Below are 21,360 nucleotides of genomic sequence, written 5' to 3'. Positions count from 1 at the left end.
TCTGAAGGAAAGTTTGGGAGAGAAGAGGTATTAGACTGACCACCAAACTGAAGGTCTATAGAGTCGTGCTGACCTCGTTGTATGCCTATGAAACATGGACAGTCTACCAGCGCCATGCCAGGAAACTGAATCGCTTCCACTTGAACTGTCATAGGCAGATTCTGAGGATCTGGCACGATAGGTTACCAAACACTGATGTCCTTGCTCGAGCTGAACTGCCAAGCATTCAAGCTATGCTACAGAGAGCACAACTCCAATGGGCTGGCCACGTTGTTCGAATGCAAAATGTACACTTGCCAAAAAGACTATTTTTTGGAGAATTCACATGGAGCAGGTGATCACATGGTGGTCAGAAGAAGTGATACAAAGACACTCTCAAGGTCTCTCTCAAGAACTTTGGATCTGTGTGACATGGGAGACTCTGGCACAGGACCGCTCAGCATGGCATGCACACATCAGAAAAGGTGCTGTGCTCTTTGAGCAAAGCAGAATTGAGACAGCACAAAATAAAGGTAGGATGCGCAAATTTGGAGTATCCACCCCACATATTCACAGGAACTATCTGTGCCCAATCTGTGGTACAGCATTCTGAGCTCATATTGGTCTGATCAACCACAGTCAGACGCACTGAAATTTCACTTAATCATGGTGATGTCATTTTGGTCCTCTTTGAGAACAAAGGGCAACAACCAACCATTCAATACAATGAAACTGGCCTCCTTTACTGTTCCTCAAAAGAGAAAGCTCCATCTCCCATCTCCTGGCATTTTCACTGGTAACTCCCATGCCTGGAATGACTTCCCTCTTAATCACTGCCTCCTGACTTACTTCAAGTCCCAGGTAAATTCTCACCTTCTATAGGAAGTCTTTTCTGATTCCTCTTCCTTCTACTGATTATCTCCAGTTCATCTTGTATGTAACTTTGTACAGTGTTGTTTGCATGATTTCTCTTCCATTGGATTATGAGTTCCATGATAATAGGCACAGTCATTTGCCTTTCTTTGTATCTACCACACTTAGCACAGTGCCTGGAACACAGCAGATTCTCAATAAATGTTTATGGATTGACTGACTATTGGTAGTATATTGCTGTTTATTTATATCTGCTAGGTAGTTGTTATCCTTCAAGTGACGTGTAAATATAATTCATCCAGAGACTGATATTTCATAATGCATAGCCATATAACATTACTAGAATATTAATATTAAAAAGAGGGATCTTAATTTCAGGTCAAACTTTGGGTCATTAAAGTATTACTAGTCAATACTTAATAAACGCTTCTTGACTGCATATCTCCATTTGTTGAAGAAATTATTTGCTAACATAGCTTCTTGTGGCAAAGTAGACAGAGTGCTGGACCTAGAGTTAAGAAGACTCATTTTCCTAAGCTCACATGTGGCCTCAAACATTTAGTAGCTGTGTGACCCTGGACAAGTCACTTAACCCTGTTTGCCTCAATCTCTATAAAATGAGCTGTAAAAGGAAATAGCAAACCGCTCCAGTAACTTTGCCGAGAAAACCCCAAATGGAATCATAGAGTTAGACAGAACTGAAACAACTGAACAACAAAATCTCATTATTCTATGTGTGCTTAGGAGCAAACTTTTCTGTTCTCCGAGCAATATATTATAAACTGGGAATTTTCGGAATTTATTAATGCCTTTCTTTGACTTCACTGGATGCTGTTCTAATTTGGGGAATAAATAAAAATGAAACATTTGTACTTATCTGCTTCAGAAAAATCATTGTTACACTCATCAAAACCAGTGTTCTATTCCATTTTATATCATATAGTTTTGCATTACCTCTATGCAAATGAGAATGTCCTATAGTGAATGGAAAATAAAATAACTATTGAAATGTTGAAGTGTTTAAATCTTCAGTTTGAATGCGCTGATACAGTTGATAAAAGTAAACCTTATCAGCCAGTGCACTTGTATAATTACCCTTTCCTTTTATTCTCAGTCCCCTGCACATAGCTACTCAAGTTATGAATCTGGGAAGAATGAGAGCGTGGACAGAGGTGCCGAGGACTTATCAATGAACAGAGGAGATGAGGATGACGACGACCGTGATGAGCAAGAAGATGCTGAGAAAGTTAATGAGACGGATGGAGTAGAAGCTGAGCGACTGAAAGCTTTTAATGTGAGTCTTGCCATACTGCTGTGTGGTTTCATTTTATCAATTTATTTTACATGTTGTTACTCGGTAAATGTGGATATTTTAGACGCATGTTTGTTTAATTTACAGAAGGATTTTTAAAGTACATGAAACACTCTTGGCCAACCAGACACCAAAATTGCTGTGTTTTGTTTAGAATTTTAAAGCCAAATGTCAGCTGAAAACTGGAGTTGGGTTGTGTGAGTATGCATGTTTATCTAGTGGATGAAGGGGGCCACAGCTTGTTCCTCTGAAGAGTACAACCGTGATCAGCTATTTCTGTTGCTTTCCAAGCTTAACCTAATTATGCATGACAAAACAAGCAATTGCTAATTTTCAAAGATTAGTATTTTTCGAAGTACCAAAAATACTTAGTGCAGTATGAACTTGTAGCGGTTGTAGATTTTTTAATAAAAAATGTTACGGGGTGCTCAATTTTACAGCTTATTGTTGATTATTTCATAATTTCTATACACAAGTCTATTCTTTTCTGTCTCTGTCTCTGTCTCTCTCTCTCTCTCTCTCTCTTTCTTTATTTATTCAGCCCTTTAGAAAGCCCTTAAAGAGTGTTTGCTTAAAATTTCTGGCTCTCCGTTGCAAAATTCTTCAGTGCATAAACCAGAAAATGGTATTTTCCTATCAGTAATCAAGACAGGAAGCTAGAAAGAGAAGAGAGCAGCCCTCCAAACCCTTCTCCTCTGTCTCCCTCTTGCCAACAGATGTTTGTCAGGCTGTTTGTAGATGAAAACTTGGACCGAATGGTCCCAATCTCTAAGCAGCCCAAAGAAAAGATCCAGGCTATCATTGACTCATGCAGGCGACAATTCCCTGAGTATCAAGAACGTGCCAGGAAACGTATACGTACTTACCTCAAGTCCTGCAGGCGGATGAAAAGAAGTGGTTTTGAGATGGTGAGTTTTGATTTAAAACACAGCCCTAGATTCCATCAAAACCCCATATGTAAATCCATGACACTATTTTGTTTTCATCTTAGTGTCTTTTTTTTTTTTGTAATGTCAGGTCAGAGTTTTTTTTTCCCCCTTTCATCTTTCCTGAATTTTTCCCCTTTGTTCATTCAATGAGAAATGCCTTGTGAGAATACGGCTCACAGGTACTGTCTAGCATCATTTCATAGAAAATGAGGATTAAATGAATAGAACTCTATGGGAAAGAGCATCTCATTCACATTTTTTTCCTTTCTGTCACTCTTAAACCAGATATGAGGTTCATCATCTTGAAATGAATCCGAATTTCTTTAGGACTTACCTGTTAATGGCTTTTTCTGAGCAGAGTGGAAATGGGAAAAGCATTAGATCCATCTAAATAATATGCTTTCCATATGAATGGTTAGCAAATAGCAGATCTTAAAAATAAAAACAGAAAGACCACAGGAATAAAGATTCTAGTGAAATTGGGGCTTTGTTGTGCTTGGCGTGTTTGTACTGTGTTTATATGTTTGATATTCTGAGTTTTTCACAACTCTGGACAAAGAGAAAAATCAGTTTAGACCTTTGATGGATGTTGTTTGAGGATGGAGATTAGACACTAATGCTTTAGTAAATACTACTGTTCTACATATCTTCTAGTTGTCTGTTACATCTCAGAAATTATATACATATAATATTATATGTAAGCTATATTATCATATAATATGCATATATTACACATATTATATTACATTATATTATATACATATAATTTCTGGGGTAGAATGGATAATTATATGTGTGTATGTATACATATACATATATACACATATGTATAAGTTAAGAATAAAGTTCTTGCCTCTCTATTGTTTTTTTTTAGTTTCAGAATACCCAGGATATGTATACATGTGCACACATGCACACATATACATACACATATATACAGGCATATATGCACACATGATGGAAGTGATAAACTCTAAGAAAATGATTGCTTTCTAATTTTTGAGATAGTTTTTTGGTATGTCTAGTATGTAGAAGCATTATGGTACAGGATAATGCTAGTGCATATTACATGTAGTCTATATGATTTCAGGTGAAAATAATAGTCACCAAACTTATATTTTAAAATTCAATTTCCAACTTAATGTTACTTGGTGAATTATCTGATAAATCCTAAAAATTCATCTTTTTCTTAATTTAAAAAAAGCAAAACTTGGGTATTGGTCCAATGTTTTCATTTTTGTTTCAATTTCAGTATATGAGGAATCTGGCTGAGCTATCTGGCTATTCTTAAAGCATCTCATGATAGTTTTCAAAGGAAAAAATGGCATAGCAAAAAGCCAGATATGGGGAAAATAAGGGAAAATAATAAAAAGAGAAATTTATTTACATAGCATTGGACAAATATACTGTCCTTGTGGACAAGATAGATCAATGTGGCTGGATGACATATAGATGGATTTATACCTGCTCAAATGACTAATACCTAAAGAACGCTGATTAGTGGATATCAACAGGGAAAGGTTTCTAGCATTGTATTATGGGGACCTAATTTTAGTCTTGTGCTCGTTAGCACTCATTAGTAATTTGAATTAAAACATAAAAAATATACTTACCAAACTAATGAATGACACAAAACTGGCTAATATAAGGGATTGCAAAATCAGAATCCAAAAAGATCTCAGTAGTTCTGAACTAATGAGTTTAAATTAGTTAAAAAAAATTTAAAAGTCCTGTACTTAACTTTTTTTAAAAGACTATACAAATTAAAAATAGGGCAGATATGACTTAGCAATAAGTCACATACAAAAGTCTTTCATTTATCACTAATTCAAATCAAGTCCTGTTATCAAATAGGTATTAGCAGTCAGTGTGATATAGCACATAGAGAGCTCATCTCAGATGTCGAGAAGCCCTGGGGGGAAGCCATATGTCCGATATATACTGGCTTTTTTGACCCTGATTCCCTTGGCTCCACCAGGAAACTGTACAATTATCCATTGCGGAATCGTTGCTCATAGCATCACCAGCGTTCTCACAAGGAGTTCCCTTTGTCAATGAAGTCACAGATTCATCCACCCTCCACTCCCCACCAAAATGACGTTGCCATGATTTCAAATAGTTCTTAGCAAGATTTAAACTGTAGTATACACTAACTTTGCTTATTTACCACTTGGGTTTGCAAGCATAACATTTTAAAATATAGTGTTGTGTAATACATAGTACCAGAATAAAATGTTAGGGTAGGAGTCTGAAAGACCCAGATTTAAATCCTGATTCAGACACTTAGTAGCTTTATGTCCCTGGCAAGTCTCTAGGATCTATCTATTCTCTACCCTGAAGAAATCCCGGATATTTTGCCTATTTAGCAGAATTTCAAAAACGTAAAAATTGAAATGTTTGCTTCTGAAATCTTACATTCTTAAGTGGATCAGTAGTTAGAGGCTAAGCATGTTCAGAAATAGCTTTTCTTTACTCCTTACAGAATGGGAAAGAGGGAAGGACAGGGGAGTTCATGATGATGATTGAACATTAATATTAATAATAACAGCCCTCTCTACCTCCTGTCTCAACTCCACAAAATACCTCCCTCCCTTCTTATTTCCCCCTCTATCAACAGCCCCTCTCCCCAAGTCATCCCTTGTGAATCCATGCATATCCTTATTTATCTCTGTATCTCCTCCAGCCTTTGATATGGTCCATTGCAACTAGCTGGCACAAAATAAATTATTTTTGAGTGGATAGATGGGTAAATGGACATTGAATCTTTTTTAATACATATTTCCTCTTAAAGGAAAATTGCTCTGAAAAACTAATAAATAAATATTTATAGTTATTATTTTTATATATTGATGCTGAAGGCAAAATATTAAGGACTTTGCATCTTTTTTGTTATTTATTGTTGATACAAGAATTTCTATGGTTTATGGTGATCTGCTTGATTGATACACACACACACATACACACACACATACACACACACACACACACACACACACTATCCTCCATTTCTTCAGTTTAAATCAATCAGCTAATCTGCTTGTCAGCTCATTGTCCTTGTGGGTCATATAATTTACCTGAACTATCACAGGTATATTTTATGCTAGACTGATCTTTTTTTTTAATTGAAAAATGCAGTGATGGATAATCCAAAGAAAATTTGAAATATAATATTACTTCAACTCTTTAGGGAATAGAGTAGAAAATTTACTTAACTAAGAATTGGATGTGAGTCCTAGTTCCAGGTCTGCCACTAGGTAACTATTTGGCCTAGGAAAATCACTTTATCCCTCTCATTTTTAGTTTTCATTATCTATAAAATGGGGAAGTTGAATTGTATAATTTCGAAGGCCCCTTCCAATCTTGAAACTCTGTGACTCTAGGCAGATAGCCCTCAAATCTATACCTCAGGTCTTGACCTGTTGCCTGAGCTCCAGTCCCAGTACCTCCCCATGGGTTTGTAGGTTGAGGTCATTTCTCTTTAGATGGACATTCTAGTCCCCTCCAGAACTTGAACCTAACCTATCTTTCCAACCTCATATCTGTATTATGAAAACTTTACTTTCCTGGCCTATTGGTCTGTTCACTGCCCTCCAAACATGTGCATTTCCATATCTGTGCTGTTGCTGATAATGTTTTCCCTTCCTCCAATGGCCTCCCTGCATCTCTTTTCCCATCCATTGTGACCTATCTGAAAACATCTTGACCATTCTAGCCCATACTGATCTCTCTTTCCTTTATTCTCCTTCAAAACATATTATTTGGACCCGTAAATTGGCTCTTAAAAGTATGCTACCTTATAGTATCTTTTGTATTGTTGTATCATACTGACTGAACTTTTTATTGTTATTTACCTTTATTTGTGACTTACCTCTATATGTTGTTTCACTAATTAGAACTTATGAACAATGTGGCATAACCTTTACAACTCTCAATAGATTTATTTGGGATGAATGAATGGATAGATGAATGGGTAATATGTAAATTAAATATGCATAAACAAATATAGAATTCTTTTACCATAAAATATTTTTTGTTTAAAAATGACATGACATTCTGTGGTCTGAAATCACTGACATATAGTAAGTAAAGTACAAACTGAATGGAGAAATTGTTCCAGATAGAGATGTATAGTTTGGTGGGCAGTTTTGCAAGCATCTTGATCGTCATAAAGATATCTCTCAGCAGCTGACTATAAATAACCTTCCATTTGAGTTATTGTTAATATATTAGAGATGCTATCTTGATTTTTATCCTCTAAGGTAATGTTTACCAAACTATGTTTCGCAGGATGTTAGTGTTCTATAACCTAAAAAGGTGTACCCTGAGATAATTGTGATTCTAACATGTTTTTCCTCTAAATATCAAATATTAAATTATCTATATGTCAAAAATATACCATGATGACTTTTTAGCAGGAAAATAGGCTTCATTCCTCTGTATTGCTTGAAAACATTCCTAATCTTTTTTTCCCCAAAAGTATTCTATGCCCTTAGATTAAATTTAAAAACCTTCTATGAATTCTAGCAATAAATAACTGGACCAAAAATATTCCAGGGCCAGATTAGCTTGGGAAGAATGGATGTAGAAAATTTATGTCTTTTCCTTATGATTGGGTTCTTCTAGAGAAGTGTGGCCTTGGTTTCTTGCTCTAGGCATGTTGGCCATGGTTTGGGGCTTAGACACTATCTCTTACCATATGTGAAATTAGGCACCAAGCCTCGTTGTTCATGTATATAAAATGTATATTTGCATCACCCTGCTAGGTCATAGAGTTGTGTAAAGAAGGCACTTTGTAAAACAAAGATAATTTTATATCTCATTTATCATTTTTAGTCTTAAGGCAAGATAATTCTCATTTCTGTTTTCGAATTTTTATAGACCATAATTCAACTGTGGATAAAACTTCTCAATTGGAAATGTGAATAACTAGAAAGATATGTGCTATATGTTACTTACCTCCATATGTTGCTTCATTAATATAATGTATATATGTGTATATATATTATATAGTCTATAGTCAATAAGCATTTACTAAATGCTTACTGTATGCCAGACAATGAGCTGGAAAAATAAAGGCAAAAGATAGTCTCTGCTTTTAAAGAGCCCACAGTCTAATGGAAAAGACAATATGAGAACAGGCAAGACAAACTGGAGAAAATTAACCGAGAAAAGTTACTAGCCTTAAGGGAGATTAGGAAGAACTTCTCACTGAAGATGGGGTTTTAGTGGGATTTAGAAGAAGCCAGGAAAACCAGATCAGGAAGCAGAGTTAAGGAGTGAAAATATTCCAAGCATAGGGGACAGCCCATGAAAGCTCTCTGACTAGAGATAGAGAGTCTTGTTCCAGGAACAGCAAGGAGGCCAATGTCGCTGGATCACCAAGTTGGGGAGTGGGGGCCGCTAAGTAAGCCATGAGAAGACTGGAAAAGTAGGGCAAATTGTGAGGGGATTTGAATGCCAAATAGAAGGATTTTTATTTGATCATAGATATGATAAGAAGTCAATAGAGTTTATTGAGTGAGAGGGGAGACATGATTGAATCTATGCTTCAGGAAAATTAATTTGATAGCAGATGGATTAGAGTAGAGAAAGACTATCTTGGCTCCCTCCAGGGGTGAAGTAATGAGGGTTTTTACCAGGGTGGGATAAGTGTCAGAGGAGAGAAGAAGGCAAATGATAGAGATGTTATGAAGGTAAAATTGATAGAATTTGGAATATATTGAATATGGGATATGAAAGACAGTGAGGAGTTGAGAAATTGATCTGAATGACTGACTAGGAGAATGGTGGTGCCATCAATTGCATAAGGGAAGTTAGCTAAATCTCCTAAGGAAGATGATTTTGGGGGTGAAAGATAGTAAGTTCAGTTTTAGACATGTTGAGTATAACATGTCTCTGTGATTTTGAGATGCCTAAAAAGCAGTTGGAGCTACAAGTCCAGAAGTTAGGAGAGAGGTCAGCGTCTGAGAAGTAGATTTCAGAATCACAACGCAAGGGTGATCATTTAAACCTGATGAGATTAGTGAGTTAACTAGCATAGCAGGAGAAGAAAAGAGAGTCTAGGACAGCCCTCAGGGATGCTCAGTCAGAAGTACTGATGTGAATAAAGATCCAGCAAAGGAGACTGAGAGGGAGTGGTCAGACAGACAGAAGGTCCAGATGAGAATAACAGTACAGAAAACTGGAAGTAATAGGGTATCAAAGGTCATTCTATATTAATGTATTCCTTAAATGTGCTAAATAAAGAGAACATTTATATATTGAATCACACATTTCCTATTGATTTTTATTATTAACTCAAAGATATGTTCTCCAAAGAGGAGAAAAAAAGTCTCTACATCATGTAATAATGTCATTGAATCACAGAAGTTTTTATGAATTGGAAAGTGCCTCCCTGGTCATCTATTACAACCCCTATACATGGAAAGAATGCTGACTCTAACATAACCTATAAGAAGCCACCCAGCCTCTCACTGAAGGATAACAAAGCATGAGAACTCACCACGTCTCTAGACAATCCATTCAGCTTTTAAACAGCTCCAAATGCTAGGAAGTTGGTTCTCTCCTCTCCCCACTCCAAATATCAAACCAAAATTAGCTTCGTTTGTGGCTTCTCCTCAAGAATTCATACTTAAGAATCCTAACATGCTCTTTGTTGAGCATTTGACCATTGTTAATGAACAACCTATAAACATTACCCCTGAAGAAATGTATTTAGTCATTCAATCTAATGCTCATGGCCCTAACATTAAATAAATAATATGTATACATATTATGTGTATATTATACATACATATTATGTACATATGTGTGGTAAAAAATATTCAATATATTCATGTCTTTGGTATTCTTTCTGACACATGGATCTTGTTTATGTAAGTATCTATACTTGTGTATTTTGTTTCATAGATTCAGTAGAACTCAGTAGCTGGAAGAGGCACATGATCATGTTTTTCCATACATTTTTAACCCTGCATTGATTCTGTACCAAACGCACTTATCATTTCTCCACGTAGAAGAAAGGAGCATTTTATCTTGAATTACATGTATATATGTATATGCATATATATTATATATACATATATGTGTATGTTATATATGAAATAAATTTGCTCCAGAGGACTTATCTTCATTAGAATTTAAGAACACACTGAGTCAAGTAGCCATTAAATGACTGCTTAGGTAAATATTTTTAGTTGTTAATTGGCTCTACAGGAGGTTTTTGAACTTCACTCTACTTCTGCCATTTCTTTGAAGGTTTGTTTTGGCTCCAGAAAAAAAAAATATATGCAAGGCATCCAGATTTGTAAATTGAATGACATCAGATTAAATGTGTGAAAGAAAAAAAAAGCTTCCTTAACTTTATGTTCAAACAAAATGATTTGTACATTCAAAGGATCATTTTTATTCTGTCTTTCAACATTGCTGTTGGAATTCAACTACACCATTTTTAATGCATTGTTAGCAACTATATTCTCAAAGCTACATAATTAACTTAATTATGATATGAACAAGGAGTAACTAATGCTTTACCTTTTTGGTTGTTAAGAGATAATCTATTTTGTGGAATCACAACCACCTACATAAACTGTCTAGAGGGATATTATCTAAGTGAAGTTAGCTTATTAGAGTCATCTGCTAGTTTCAATTTGTCTGTGAACTGAGAGAAGCCAGAGGTACCTGCCATTTACCTTCTAGAGATTTTTTAGTGTTCCTTTAACATGAAAATAGCACAAGTGATGAGGAACATACCCCCAGGTTTCACACAAGATAAGCAATAAAGTTCCAAAGTCATAATTATATCTAATCATATCATTATTGTTATCATAAGTTGCCGCAGAAAACTGGATTTTCTCAAGTTGGTTTTTCTATAAGTGGCTACTTAATAAAGTATGTACTGTAGTTCTGATTTGAGGTCCATGGATTTTAAATGGGGGAGGAGAAAAGGAGGGAATCTATCTCAAGATATAGATGTACATATACGTATATCTCCACATAGAGACTTACTCTCTCTATACAGAGACATGCCTGCTGCTGTCAGTGGTCTATGTGTTTTGGAGGCAATTAGGTGGTACAACGGACAGAGGTTAGGGCTTGGAGTTTGGAGTTCAGTTCTAATCTAGCCTCAGACATTTGCTGGTTGTGTGACCCTGGGCAAATCACTTAACCTCTGCTTGCCTTAATAATCCCAGCTATAAAATGGAAATAATAGTAACTCATAGTGAGAATCAAATGAGATAATTGTAAAGTGCTCAGCACATTGCGTGGCACATAGTAATAATATATAAATGTTAGCTATTATTGTTAGAGGTGGGGATCAATTAGTGTTGATTCATACTTTCTTCATTTCTTTTCATTAGTAAGCTTCTTGCTGGCAAGGGCTATTTTCGTTTTTTGTAACCTTAGCATCTATCTCCTGGCACACATAACAGGGCTTTGCAATTGCCTGTCTCTGTGTAGAGACAACAATACTTCACACGTGTTGTTCAAACATATAACTCCTACATCAAAAGGAGGAGTACGTATGAGTCAAAATTAACCCATCCTCCTTCCTGGAAGAGACAAAGGGAGGAGGGCTACAGAAGGGGTGAGGGGTCAGTTCAAAGTATGACCTCCTAACAGTGGGTCAGCACCATCTTCAAGTGTATAAAACCATCTTAACTTTTATAGTAGTTTTTGTAGATATATAGTATGGAAAGATTTTTGCCTGTAAATTATGAGAAAGAATAATTATTACATATAATATAGTGATTACCCATAATAACATACACTATAAAAAGGGAGAAAAAAAAACATGAAGAAAATCCTTAAAGTCATTTTCAACCAGCACCTTCAACATTGCACTCCATCAAAACTATTAACAAATATCAAAATGGAATAATAATTTGGATTTCATCTATTTTTCTCTTCACCATGATCAGTTCAACTGTTACGCTTGATAGTCACTACATGTAACAGTAAGCACCCCTACATACACACGGGGGTGTGCTATCATAGGTTCTTAGATCTGCATTTACAAAATTTATAAAAGAAAAGGCTACTTTTGAGGGGTCAGCAATCACTTTAATTACATTCAACATACAGGGACCAATAGACAGGCTTCCAGTTGTCTGACCGTTGCATACATACATACATACATAGTTGCCAGAGAGGGAAGCACCAACATCTGGGTTTTCAAAGCTAGGGAGCTGCTTAGTGGCTTCCCAGAGTCTCATCTGACGCACAAACCTTCTTGCAAAACTAAACCCCAAAGCAAAACCTCCCCTCAGAGTATATATACTCTTTTCAGAGCCAAAGTGCACCACCCCTGGTGACCCAGTGTCTCATTAGCAAACAGCAAAAGGTGTGGACCAGCATAGGAAACAAGCCTCCTCTAATCAAGCCTCCTCAATAGCCACACTTAAGGTCTATCAATGGGTCCAGAAGATTTTTAACTCTCATTACACTACATTATAACATCTAGATTTTTATCTTGATATACAATGCCCTCTTGCCCTAATATGTATTTCATAAGCTACTCTACAATCATTTTCCTAATCACAGATTTTTCTAAATTGACCTTGAATGAAGTCGTTTATTCAATAAAGATATCTAAAAGTATCATTTTTTACTAGCTCTTTAAACTGTTGGAGACTTTGTTTATTGTCAGTAAACATTCCCTCTGTAAACATTTATTAAATATCTACAATGCATAAGACACTGTACTGCTTGCTGGGGATATATAGATTCAAAATGACATAATTCTTGTATTCCAAAGAGTTTACAATCTAACTAAACTCTAACACACTGAATTGTGCTTGGGTTGATTCCTTTTGCCCCTAGGAGTAATTGTGGTTGGTTATTTAAAAGCTAGCTTGCTCGAAGAGTTACTAATGAGGACAATTAAACCAACCATTATCTTGGAGGGTGGAGAGAGAAATAGAAGAAGATTCATTTTACTAATTTGCTGACCACTGGTGGTTTTTAGCAATTTCATAGATTCTAGTTGTGAAATACATTATGTGCCATATATTATCATTATTCTTTCATTTTAAAAGTTATATTAATTGTTAGTTTAAATGTATGTCTGTACCTTCACTGTTGGTGGTGCTTTAAGTAAGCATTTGCTTAGGTTTCGGCTTTTTGATAATGAAGTGCTAAACTTAGGGAGTTAAAATGTACTTGGGAAATAAAAATTAAATTGCATTTATTAATGTCCAAGAAAGTTCTATCAAGGCATGAATCCATTACTAACTATACATAAAAATAATCTTGTATTTAAAAAAGAAGCTGTTACTGAACAACTCAAGAATTTCAAAATTATTTTTTCCAAAGTACGTCTTTACAATTCAGCTTTAGTAATGTTTCACATGCCCTGTTTCCTTGAACTTTGAGATTCATGTTTTCAATTGTGTTCATCACCATTAGCCTTGTATTTAAAAAAAAAATTTATTAACATGCCTTGGTTTCACATTACAGACATTTATAGATTATTCTCACTGCTAGAGAGGATTCTTGGATTATGTAAAGGTACTAAGAGAATGACCTCACCCTTACATGTGCTCTCAGAGTAATGTTTTTAAATGTATTAAATAAAATACATAGGATTACCAGAGAAAACTATTTTATTGAAATACAGTTATCCAAAAAAACCTCATTTTTAAAAATGATTTCACAGACCCAGGATTAGGAAGTGCTGGCTTACATTTTTTGGTATCTGGCCAATGGAATATTACATATGAAAAATTCACATCTGCCGCCTTGCAGCAACAGCAACAACGTCAATCTTCAATTAAAAAGAGACTTAACAACAGAAAAAAAAACCTATCAGGTTCGCTGGGACTGCTTAGCCATATGCATAATGACACAATCACCATTGATTCAAATATAGGTAATTAACAAGATAAGAACAGTACTGAGGAAAGATGCCCCCAGAAGCAAGTTGAGAGTGACAGCTAATTATGACCAGTTAATTAGTGAGCAGTGAGTAGTTAGCTCTATCTATCATATAGGAGGAAAAAAATAGATAACCGATCTTCCCAGTATCAGCACAGCTTTGACCATGTGCCTTGCAATACTCAAATAGCATGTCGATTCTCTTTTTTTATTTAGGGTTTTCTTCAGTTTATTCTCAAATGAACTAGAGTGTGACCAGCCTCCTTGAAAGAGGGACATACTTTTCCGGATTTTTTTTTTTTTGCCAAAATGCTTTTCATTTGTTTTAAAATGTTCTCTTTGTCTCATCATTCCCTAAAATCTTTTGTTTCTATAGTCACTTTTTCTGGCATAAGCAGGCACTGGACCTGAGCAGCGGCATTCTTTGCCAGTCAGGAACCTGCAGCACTTGGTCCAGAGTAGGCATTGATTCATTATGCTAATTACCTGTCAGGAATGCTCAGAAACAGTGACATTCCAAAGAACTCACAATTGTCCATGGGAATAAAGAAGACTAAGGAAGACTATAGACAAAGGAAACACACAAATCTCGTCTTTGACAGTTACTTAAACTTCTTCCACCAAACTCTTTATGATGAGAAATATTTATTAATTTCTTCCAAAATTATGCCATCTTGCTTTGATTGTTATAGAGAAATGAAATGGACCAAAGAAGGGAAATACATCTACAACTAGCCACAAACGACTTGGCTAATCAAAACTGCGTAATCAACTCCATAATAATTAATAATTTAAGGCTGGAGGAAGGAATAACTGGTGTTTAATGCTATCTTTTGGATACAAAACTGTGACCTCAGGGCACTGTCCAATAGTGGAATCGTAGAAGTGCTACAGTACTTAGAGCAATCCAATGTCAACCCTGAAGCATCTCTTATCCAATATTTATGTAAAAGATTCTCTTGGTTACTTTTTTTCTGAGTGCCAAACGCAATCTCAATAATTCAGATTCCACAAAGTATTAGTTTTATTTCTATTATTATTAAAAGCCCATGGAAATGTTGATGGCTCCCCTGTCCCTGTATTGTCTCCAGTTTGGGTGGGCTTGGTTCTAAATCTCAATTCAACAGTCATTTAACTCAAGTGCTCAGGAGTAGCACTGGACTAGCCTTTTGATTAAAGCAACAACTGGACTGAGGTTTGTATGTTTTTGTATGAGTGTTCTTTTTGGTTGCTGTTTTCAAATAAGCAGATTAAGATAAACATTCTTTCATGGTGGTACTGTACCTACTTAATAAAAAACCTGTTTTCAAGAATTTAAGCATTTTCAAATGGATTCTTCTAATTGCTGAGGAGTCTTGTATATCCATTAAAAATCAGGTTGTACAATGTTTCTATTTTTAATTTTTTTAAATCCTAATTAACATTGTATACTTGAAAGTTAAATTATGTTAAAAAAACAATTCGAAAGGGCATATTTCACTCATTTAGACTGGTCTTCTTTGCCCCAATTAGTATAAATTAGCTTTACTATAGTATTATTTTGCATTCCAGTGTTGTAATTATATTATTGTTTTACCTTTGATTTCATGGGTAGGTGTCACAGGTCTTGGCAGCTGTTTTATAAGGAGATAATATCTTCTGTCTTCATAATTTTTAGTTGTGAATCATGTTTGCTATGTAATTATTTAACCTTTACATAATATTTGAGATCCTAATGATAAGTAGTTTAGAAGAAATGTCATGGGACTGGTTGTTATTGAGGGGGTTAGGGTGATCTAATGAAAAGAGTGCTTACTTGAGAACCAAGAGACGAGCTAATTTTAGCTTTGCCATCCACCTGCTGAAAGATTCAGGTTGAGTTATTTTACTTCTCAAGGCCTCAGACTCCTCATCTGTAAGATAAAATGGTTAAATATGGTATGGCTAAGGTCCTCTACAACTCTAACACTGTATGATTCGAAATAGAACTGAGAACAGCATGACGTTAAGGAACAATATTTATATGTGTCATACCTCTCTGATTCTCAGTTTCCTCAGGCATCATCTATTCTCTCATCCTGTCACTAGGTGAAACTATTCATATGGGAATATGGTGAATATAAGATTTTCCAAATTAGAGATTCTCCAATATTTTTGCATCTTTCAACTTCAAGAAGTTTTTCCTATAACCTCACGTATTTTACAGTAAAGATTTTTTTCCAAATTAAAGACACATTGCAAATAAATATATAAAAGTATATAATGTTGTAAGTATTTTTATTACGTTTTACAATTTAATTCCTCTGTTCTACAGGCTGTATCTTTTCCTGAAGTGTCTTTTCTTTCTGTTCAGTGATCTCTTTCCACCAGTTTAACCACCCCATCTTTTAACAAAGTCCTGATAGGGAGACAGAAGGGAAAGAAATTAGCAGTAATGAGTGAAATTTCCATTTCCCTTGGGGAAATAGAGAATTAAGATTTGAAAAGGAGACACCTTTAGCCCCATACCCAGAACTTAAAGGGGGATATAATAATTTAAATTTCTAAGCAAGTGTTCTTCACTTTTTTCTGTCCTAGAGCCCTCTGGAAGTCTGGTGAAGCCTACAGGCCCCTTCTCAGAATAATGTTTTAAACGTACAAAATAAAAGACATGGGATTACCCCTATTGAAATGCAGTTATCAAAATTTTTTGTTTAAAAAAAAGCAAGCTCACATACCTCAGGTCAAGAATCTGTGTTCTAAGAGGATTAGCCTTGGTATTATTATAATATTGATTTAACATTAATATTATGTTTCCCTAAAAAACAAACAAACCCATCACAGCTACCATTCCCAAGACAGTGTCAAAGACATAGGGACCAGGGAGCCATTTCTGCTGTCTCTAGCTGGCAATGCTCTCTCTCTCCTCAAATTGTCATAGTTATGCTTGACCATTGACATGTTGTCTCTCCTCATTAGAAGGTAAATTCCTTAATGGAAGGGACTATTTCTCATCCAGGACCTAGCAGAGTGTCTCTCACTTAGCAGATGCTTAATAAACGTTTGTTCAATTGGACTTGGGAGGGGGGTGAAGGGAAAGGGAATGGTGACCCTCTATGTTTCCTCTGAAAGCCAAAGGTCAGTGAGTACTTATCTGATTTATGTCCTGACAGTAATACTGGCCATATTTTAAAGAGACCCATAATCTGTCACTTTTCTGCTTAAGAAAAAAGAATGAAATTAAAACCGTTCAATAGAGTTAGCATGCAATTTAAAGTCTATCAGATGATTCTAGAACATTTTACAGTCCAGTTTGTTTCTCCACAATACTTGGAACATATTAGGCACTTAACAAATGCACACTGACATAGTGTAGTTTCATTCAGCAGTCTCTCTGCTCGTCCCCTAGCATTCTAACTTCCTTTCTTCTATATTATTTTCCCTATCCCATTCTGTAGTCTTTCTTTCTATCATCTTGCAGAAATAACTTCCAAAAGAATCCATCCAGACTCATTGATCCTAGTTGTAATTTCCTATTGTCCAAGCAATATATAATCATCACTTGAGAGAGCCTCCAGAATTAGTAGATGGGTAGACATTATTGTGGTGTAGTGCCAACTTTTTGTCAAGGAAGGCTACCCTCTCCACAAAAGCAGTAAGTTTGCTGACTGAGCCATATTCACTGCCTTATACTGCACAGAAGGTCAGAGCCCTGGTTTCTGTCTGAATATGGGAAGCATCTATAACCATCTATCAAAAAACTAGTGACCAAGTCTAACTTATGTAGAAATTGGAATGATTATATAAATCTTACGGTGAAATTTGTCTCTAACGTTTCTCTTGGGAAGAGTAAGAAAACTGAATATCATTGACAAAATGCTAACTACATGGGGAAAAAAGAGCTGTTTCCTATCTATTGGAGCTTTTAATAACATACACACATTGTTGATTAAAACTTAATGAAAAAATACTGAAGAAGACACATCAGGTACATTAATATTCTTAAACAATGTTTGTATTTTGGAATTGTGTTCAGCTCCAACTTATTTTTCATGTTATTTTGGTTCTGTTTCTGTGTATCTTAATTAAGAAAACTGGTTTAGGTAGTCATTAAGTCCTTCATCTTTCACCAAGAGGATTTTGTGTGTAATTACTGAGAAAAGAATGAAAATAATCTGCTCTGTGGTCTTCACAAATGGATATAGAGAGTTCATTGCATTTATAGTCATTTGGGTGGCAGTTCAGCCAATAATTCATTCTTTCTATGTGGGTCATAAGGAAGTTAGATTTCATACATATAAATGTTTTTAAATTTCTCAATGTGAATTCATATTTAAAAAAAAACTATATGTCTCAACCCTGGAAATATATCCAGTAGGATAGCCATCTGTTTGTCCAAATAGGTATAGATTCATTTTTAAATCACATCAATTTCAATCACATCAATCATGCTGCAATAAAGATTGTAAATATTCATAAAATTTCATACCAAGAATGTTTTGAGTTGGTCTGACAATCTGTTATGTTTTCAGTAACATTTGAGTCCCATCACTTGTGTTTTTATAAGTTTAAAAACACTGTCATCTGCTATAAAGGAATTAAAAATGAATTTCTAGTTTTATTAGAAATATTCAGATAGCAAGGTTACTGCTGCGATGCTTCGAGTGTGACACTGCCTACAGAAAACGCAGCCTAATGAGCCAAACTCAATACTCCGGACAATGGTGCTGTGGGGGAAATGATGGATCTGTGTATGCACTGCAGCTTTAACCTCTAACTAGTTTTCATTTTTCATCTTTACAATTTCCATTTCCTCCTTCTGTTCAAATAAATTAAGTTACAATGAATGGATCCTCCTGCACATGTGACTCTTCTGTGAGCTCCTCTAAGGAAATCATTGCTTTCTTAATGAGCCTATTATTAATGTTTATTTCTTCTTTATTTTCTCTCTCTCTCTTTTTTTTAGTCTCGACCTATTCCTTCCCACCTTACTTCAGCAGTTGCAGAGAGTATCTTGGCTTCAGCCTGTGAGAGTGAGAGCAGAAACGCTGCAAAGCGGATGCGCCTGGACAGACAGCAGGTACCTAGGTGTTTGGGGATCCTCCATATTCCTAAGCGTAATACACTGGAATGAAAGTCTTTTGTTAATACAAAGAATGAATCATTTGGAACATATTGAATAGAGAAATGACTCACAATGAAGTTTTGAAAAAACAGGAAAATGTTTTCAATCTCTCCTAAATAAGCCAAAGTTTCAGAAAGTGTATTGGTTACAGATAAAGATAAGTTAGTAGCTTTGGTCAACAGTAAAGGAAGAGCAACGTTAAAAAGTAAACATTTTCTCTATTTGCTACTATTTCCAAGACTGATTGCTTAAGCAAAAATGTGTGTGTGTGTGCCCTGAGTGATAGTGCAGGGATGGGGAACTTTAGATCCTTGGTTTCATTTCATCGGTCGTAAGGGATAAATACCAAAAGTTAGGATTACTCACTTATGCCTATAGTTATAAAAATACCTATAAAAGTGTTTACTGTCATTAAGGTAAAAGAAATAGAATATGAAGATATTAGTCCATAAAAGACCATTTCTCTATATACATGTCCCGTCCCTCTATCTGTGTTGCTTCCCTTCTGTGGATTTATATATCTGTACATTTGTAGTCTCAGTGAGCCTGTGACCATCTCCATTTGTGTGCCTAGGTCTATGTATGAGGAACTATGGTGTTTATTACACGGGTTTTCTCGCAGTTTCCTTTTATCTGTGTCTCTCCTTTTTAATCTTCATTTTTCTGTATCTTCCTCCTTCCCATTTCCTCTTGACTAGTGTTAAGTAGAATGAAAGTATATTTTAATTATCAAGTAGAATTTAATGTTCCCTGTCCTTAAGTTAAAAGGCATATCAGAGGAACATTTTCTACTGCTCTTTCAAAAAAAAAAATTAAACTGATTTATAATAATGTGGCCCCAATAGTATTTCTCCCTCACCGGCTATGACTAAATGAACCTTAATACAAAAACAGGTTTCTCACCCCACCATAAGAAATGCGTTAAAAGTGTGTTAAAATAGGTAATTCATGCTCAGTAGATACAACTCTCTATGTTAAGTAGGCCGAAGACCTTAGCCTTAGTGTGAGGGATAAAAGAGTAAATAAATAACAATTTATACTTTGAGTAGTGATGCATTTTTGTCATTAGTCTTTAGCATTTGTTTATTGTTGTTCACTCCTTTCAGTTGATTCTGACTCTTCATGACTCTATCTGGGGTTTTCTTGGCAAAGATACTGGAGGGGTTTGCATTTCCTTCTCCAGTTCATTTTACAGATGAGGAAACAGAGACAAACAGGGTTAAGTGACTTACCCAGGGTCACACAGCTAGTCAGTGTCTGAGCTCAGATTTGAAGTGATGATTCCAGGCTAGACACACTTATCTATTGTACCATGTAACTGCCTTATAAATTAAAATAAAATTATAATATCATGCTGTATTATTCAAATTAATTTCCCTAGACATAAGGTTTCTTTTAACAAAACCAGCCTAGCAGGAAGGGGGTTAATGTAAAGTTTTGGGCTTTCAGTATTAGATTTGTGATGTTTCTGGTAGCTTAGAGAGGAGGAGGCAGCAGTGCTGTCACAGCCACAGGGCTCTCAAGGAGAAGCCAGAGGCTGATTGTGTAAAAGCTACAATCACAGCCACATGATCCACTTGCTTAGAAGTGGGAAGCAACACATCTCTGCCTTCTCCCCAGCCACATTATTTAGCCTCTCTGTTACTGGGTAGGGAGCCATCACTGAGAGATGACAAAACAGGAGAGGTATGGTATGCCATCCTAATGTAGGTATGGCAAGGTATTCCAAGGTCTGCGGCATTTCCAACACCTGTTGTGACGTCTGATAACAAAACGCCTGACAAGAATGCCTCCTTGGAATGTAACCTCTTGGTTAATGGAGGTTTTATTGCATAAAAAGAGTGAAATTCTTCCAGTCAGTGAATTAGGGTAGGTGTGTGAAGTAGCTAGCTATCAGAAAATGCTTATGAATTTCCACCGGTGCCTAACATTCCTCTGGGAAACACCAACTTAGAAGAAATGACTTAGCTCCATGTTTAGAATCAAAGAAATGTTATTAACGCATGGGAATGCTTCAAGTCTTAATAACATGGGTTTCAGTAAGAAATTTTGCAGTTTCCAACAGTATTCCTGTGGGCAAAAGGGAGAGATATGGGTTAGGTGAAAGTATAATCAGTTAGTCTTGGAAATTATTTAATGATTAGACCCCAAGGGTGCTGATTAATAGATGAATGAAGAAGTGTGATATAATAGAAAGGGCACCAGAAATGAAGGTAGAGAGCTTGTGTTCAAAGTACCAGGCAATGCCAATGTCTCTGTGAAATTTGTTGCTCAGTCGTTTTTCAGTTGTGTCCATCTCTTCATGAACC

General features: G+C 35.7%; 1 protein-coding gene across 4 annotated transcripts in view; it reads left to right on the top strand.

Moving 5' to 3' along the window:
- The window catches only part of NOL4 (nucleolar protein 4), a 439,542-nt gene that overhangs the window by 344,083 nt on the left and 74,099 nt on the right, over window positions 1-21,360 (top strand). For 3 of the 4 annotated variants that reach the window (XM_072604515.1, XM_072604513.1, XM_072604516.1), the window contains 3 exons: window positions 1,967-2,146; window positions 2,881-3,072; window positions 18,893-19,006. In XM_072604515.1, the coding sequence (XP_072460616.1) occupies window positions 1,967-2,146; window positions 2,881-3,072; window positions 18,893-19,006 (486 nt within the window). The remainder of the gene's footprint in view (window positions 1-1,966; window positions 2,147-2,880; window positions 3,073-18,892; window positions 19,007-21,360) is intronic. The other variant, XM_072604514.1, reaches the window with a different exon arrangement.

Source organism: Notamacropus eugenii, chromosome 4, assembly GCF_028372415.1.
Source record: "Notamacropus eugenii isolate mMacEug1 chromosome 4, mMacEug1.pri_v2, whole genome shotgun sequence".
Taxonomy (NCBI): Eukaryota; Metazoa; Chordata; class Mammalia; order Diprotodontia; family Macropodidae; genus Notamacropus; species Notamacropus eugenii.
Note: the sequence above shows the minus strand (reverse complement) of the source record. Positions and strands in the feature narration are given on the sequence as shown.